The 3,378-nt window shown below is 34.7% G+C and overlaps 1 protein-coding gene across 1 annotated transcript; it reads right to left on the reverse strand.

The window, feature by feature from the left end:
* Positions 1-2,300: 2,300 nt before the first annotated feature.
* Positions 2,301-2,991, reverse strand: LOC311175393 (large ribosomal subunit protein eL30-like; the record flags this gene model as incomplete). Its single annotated transcript, XM_084240269.1, has 1 exon — positions 2,301-2,991. A coding segment is annotated over one exon (219 nt), but the record flags the coding sequence as incomplete, so codon positions are not given.
* Between the last annotated feature and the right edge of the window lie 387 nt (positions 2,992-3,378).

Genomic DNA, 3,378 nt, shown 5'->3' on the forward strand with positions numbered 1-3,378 from the left:
GAAATGAAACCAAGGGAAGTTGAATGACTCCTCCCAAAAGAAAATGTGTAGTGTCTCAGCAGTTAATTATATGCTTCAGCCAGTTTATGAGTAAATTCTCTTTTCTAAAAGTCTAAGTTTTGGAGTTTTAGGTTGTGCAAGCTAATTTTGAGGAAACACTTCCTAAACTTCTTGGAACAAAATGGGGTGTATTTCATGAGTCCCTTGCAATATTTGGTCATGTCTGCTTGCTAGTAGTGTGTGGAGTTTTCAATCAGATGTAATTTTCCTAGATGCCTGGAATGGCCTGTTACTTTCTCATAAAGCAAGAGTTGATGATCCTAAAGGAGTCATTTAAGTCAATGGAAATAGCTTAGATGATAGAAATTTAAGAGTCACTGAGAACTTTGCTAAATTGAGTTTCAAACTTTCATTTATTCTTTCTATTTTTCTAGGAAATTAGGGGTAATATATAGCAAACTTTCTGAGTAAGCGGTAGGGCTTTAGAAAGCTCTTTAATAACTATCCCAGAAAAATTGGTGCCCTTGTCACTGGAGAGATAGATTTGAATTCCCTTGGACAGGGGAAATAAAATCAGGTAATATTTTTCCTATTGTAGAGCCAGAGCTACCTGGCAAGTGAAGACATCAATCTATCCTGAGAATAAGTTAACAATGACAGGGTATATTTAAAACACATTGATGGGCATACTTTTATAAAATCTGCTTCAAAGTATTCAAAGAGGACCTGAATTTGGGACTTTTGTCCATGTCCAACCTTTACATGTCTAACAGGGTTGTGTTGGTGACATAAACTTACATCAGAGATATCACCAGTGATTTTGATAAAGTTCTTCCACTGTGATGGTTAATTGTGGGTATCAACTTGACTGGACTGGTGACCACATAGCTGGCAAACATTTTTTCTGGGTGTGTCTCTGAGGGTGTTTCTGGAAGAGATTAACATTTGAGTCAGTAGAACATACTCCTTTACCAATGTAGGTGGGCATCACCAAATCAATTGAGGGCCTGAATAGAACAAAAATGCAGATGGATTGAATTGTCTAGTCTCTTGCCTTCAGACATCAGAGTTCTTGATACCTAGGTCTTTAGTCTCAGACTGAATTATACCATAGACTTTGTCAGTTTCTCTAGCTTATAGATGGCAGATCGTGGAATTTAGCTTTCATAGCCATGTGATCCAATTTCTAATATAAACGTATTTCTCTGGAGAATGCTGATAATTACACTAAAGTTGATTCAGCACAATGGCCATTTTTTCTTCATGAGTAATTTCATACATACTTTTCATGTTTCATGCTGTAATTACCAGAGATTATCTTTATGTAATTAGCATTCAGATTTCGCCTAGAATCTCTTTTCTGACTATGGATTTAATTTTAAGTTAGTATTTTTTAATAGTATTTTTGAAACCTTGCAAAGATTTGGTCTTTAGGGTTTCATGGATGCTAAGATCATAGCAAGTGATGCCTGCCTTACATTGTGTCCAGCAGAGCAATTTTTGGTATTGTGTTAACAATTTTTGCGATGCATTCTGGCTTTTGTAATAACCAGCATCTTAGGGAGTATTTGAGCACTTTAAAATTTATTAATCTGCTACATGATTTTAATTGGACTTCCTGCTGGTATCAGGAAACCTTAATGTTTCCAAAGCACTCTAAAATTATGGACTATCTTGGAAGCATATCTGTTGTCTCAGTTTATTTCTCTAGGTCACCAACAAGTTCTGGTGAGGATAATAATGAAGTCTGCCATGTGGGCAAATTTTGGCATATGCAAGAGATCATATTCTGCAGGTGAAGTGAGACCTCCTAGAGTAGAATTTAGCTTTGTCCTTACATTTTCCTGTTTAAGTCTTAATATTTGATCCATCAACAAAGAAGTTTGTCTGGATTTTTTAATGAATCAGTTTGGAATATAGATAATTCATGCCCCAATGTTAAACTGTCACAAGTTTCCCCTTCTCCAGGTAATAGAAGAGTAGCTGAATTTAAAATGCAACAATGAATGGAAATGTGTGAAAAAGAAAGTAATAGGATGTCATAGGAGGCAAGATTTCATGCTGAGAAATATGTATTTCCATGGAACAACAGAAATTGTACAGCATAAGACACCATCAAGTTTTAAGGAGACTCTAATGCCAAGTCACAGAAGGCTCACTTATTTAGCTGCTACAGCTGTTGCTCTTGTCATGTCTGCAGGCTTTGGGACAAGATCAAGAGAAAGAGCATAATAAGTCATTGATATTTATTGATTTCCATGAAATGAGTCAAAGCATTAAAAACTTGTCCAAGATCTCTCTTGTACAAATAGAAAGACTCCTGTTAATTAGAAAATCTCAGAGTCAGACATTGTTAAAGATCTCAAATTTGCTGTTGTAGCACAAATAAGAGCCTGGACAATGTATAAATAATAAATATAGTTATGTTCTAATAACACTTGATTTACAGAACAGATGACTGGATATGGACCCTTTTTTTCACCAAATAATTTATTCCTTAGTATGTATTGTGGTATGTGTGATAAATTTGGAGTTCTTTCTGCCATGTAGTTTTGTGTTTTGTTAGTATCCTGTTTTTTTCGACAGATATCACCCCCTCCAGTTTTTTTGATTTATGAAATTTAAAATGTTTTTTAAAATTCATTTTTCCTCCATCAGAAGTAATATATCTCTTAATTTGTATGTTTTTTTAATTTATTTTTTATTTTTTTATTTTTTTATTTTTTTAAAACAAGCTCCGGCCAGTTTTATTAAAGAAAAATTTTACATGATTTACTTTTCACCAGTCTGTTCTGGCATGCTTCTAATGATATCAGAATCACCTGGGTCAATGATAGCCAGTGTGCATACTCTGTAGTATTTTCCACACGCTGTGCCCAATTCAATATTATTACCACTGTAGTGATGGACACCAGTTTTGGCCAACATGGCGTAGTACTCTATTTCAGATTTCCTCAAGGCTGGGCAGTTGTTGGCGAAGATGACCAGTTTATGTTTTTTTTAAATTAACAAGAAAATTTAACAGAACCATAGTGAAATATGTATTTTCCTATTATCTTCTATTTCCTACGTCACCTTAGGGCTGATGAGTTATTGGCAGGTCTCTTTTGACCAGTCACCTCAGGTCTTAGGTCTTCCCCCAGTATCCCTCTTTTAAATAAAGACCAAAAATTTAAAAATCCAACCTGTAGTGGTCAGTAGAAGTTCCAGTGATAGTGGTTCCTTTTGTACTTAGCGGTCTAAGTAGAGTCAAGTTTTTGCTTCATTTTTGACCTATAAGTCATTTCTCTATAAATGCTCAGTCATGAATTTAAAGAGATATTTAAAAATATATATATTTCAGAACTTTCAGACATTTGTCCCAGGAGTTTTTGTCAA

This window comes from Talpa europaea, assembly GCF_964194135.1.
Source record: "Talpa europaea genome assembly, chromosome: 8".
NCBI classification, from domain to species: domain Eukaryota; kingdom Metazoa; phylum Chordata; class Mammalia; order Eulipotyphla; family Talpidae; genus Talpa; species Talpa europaea.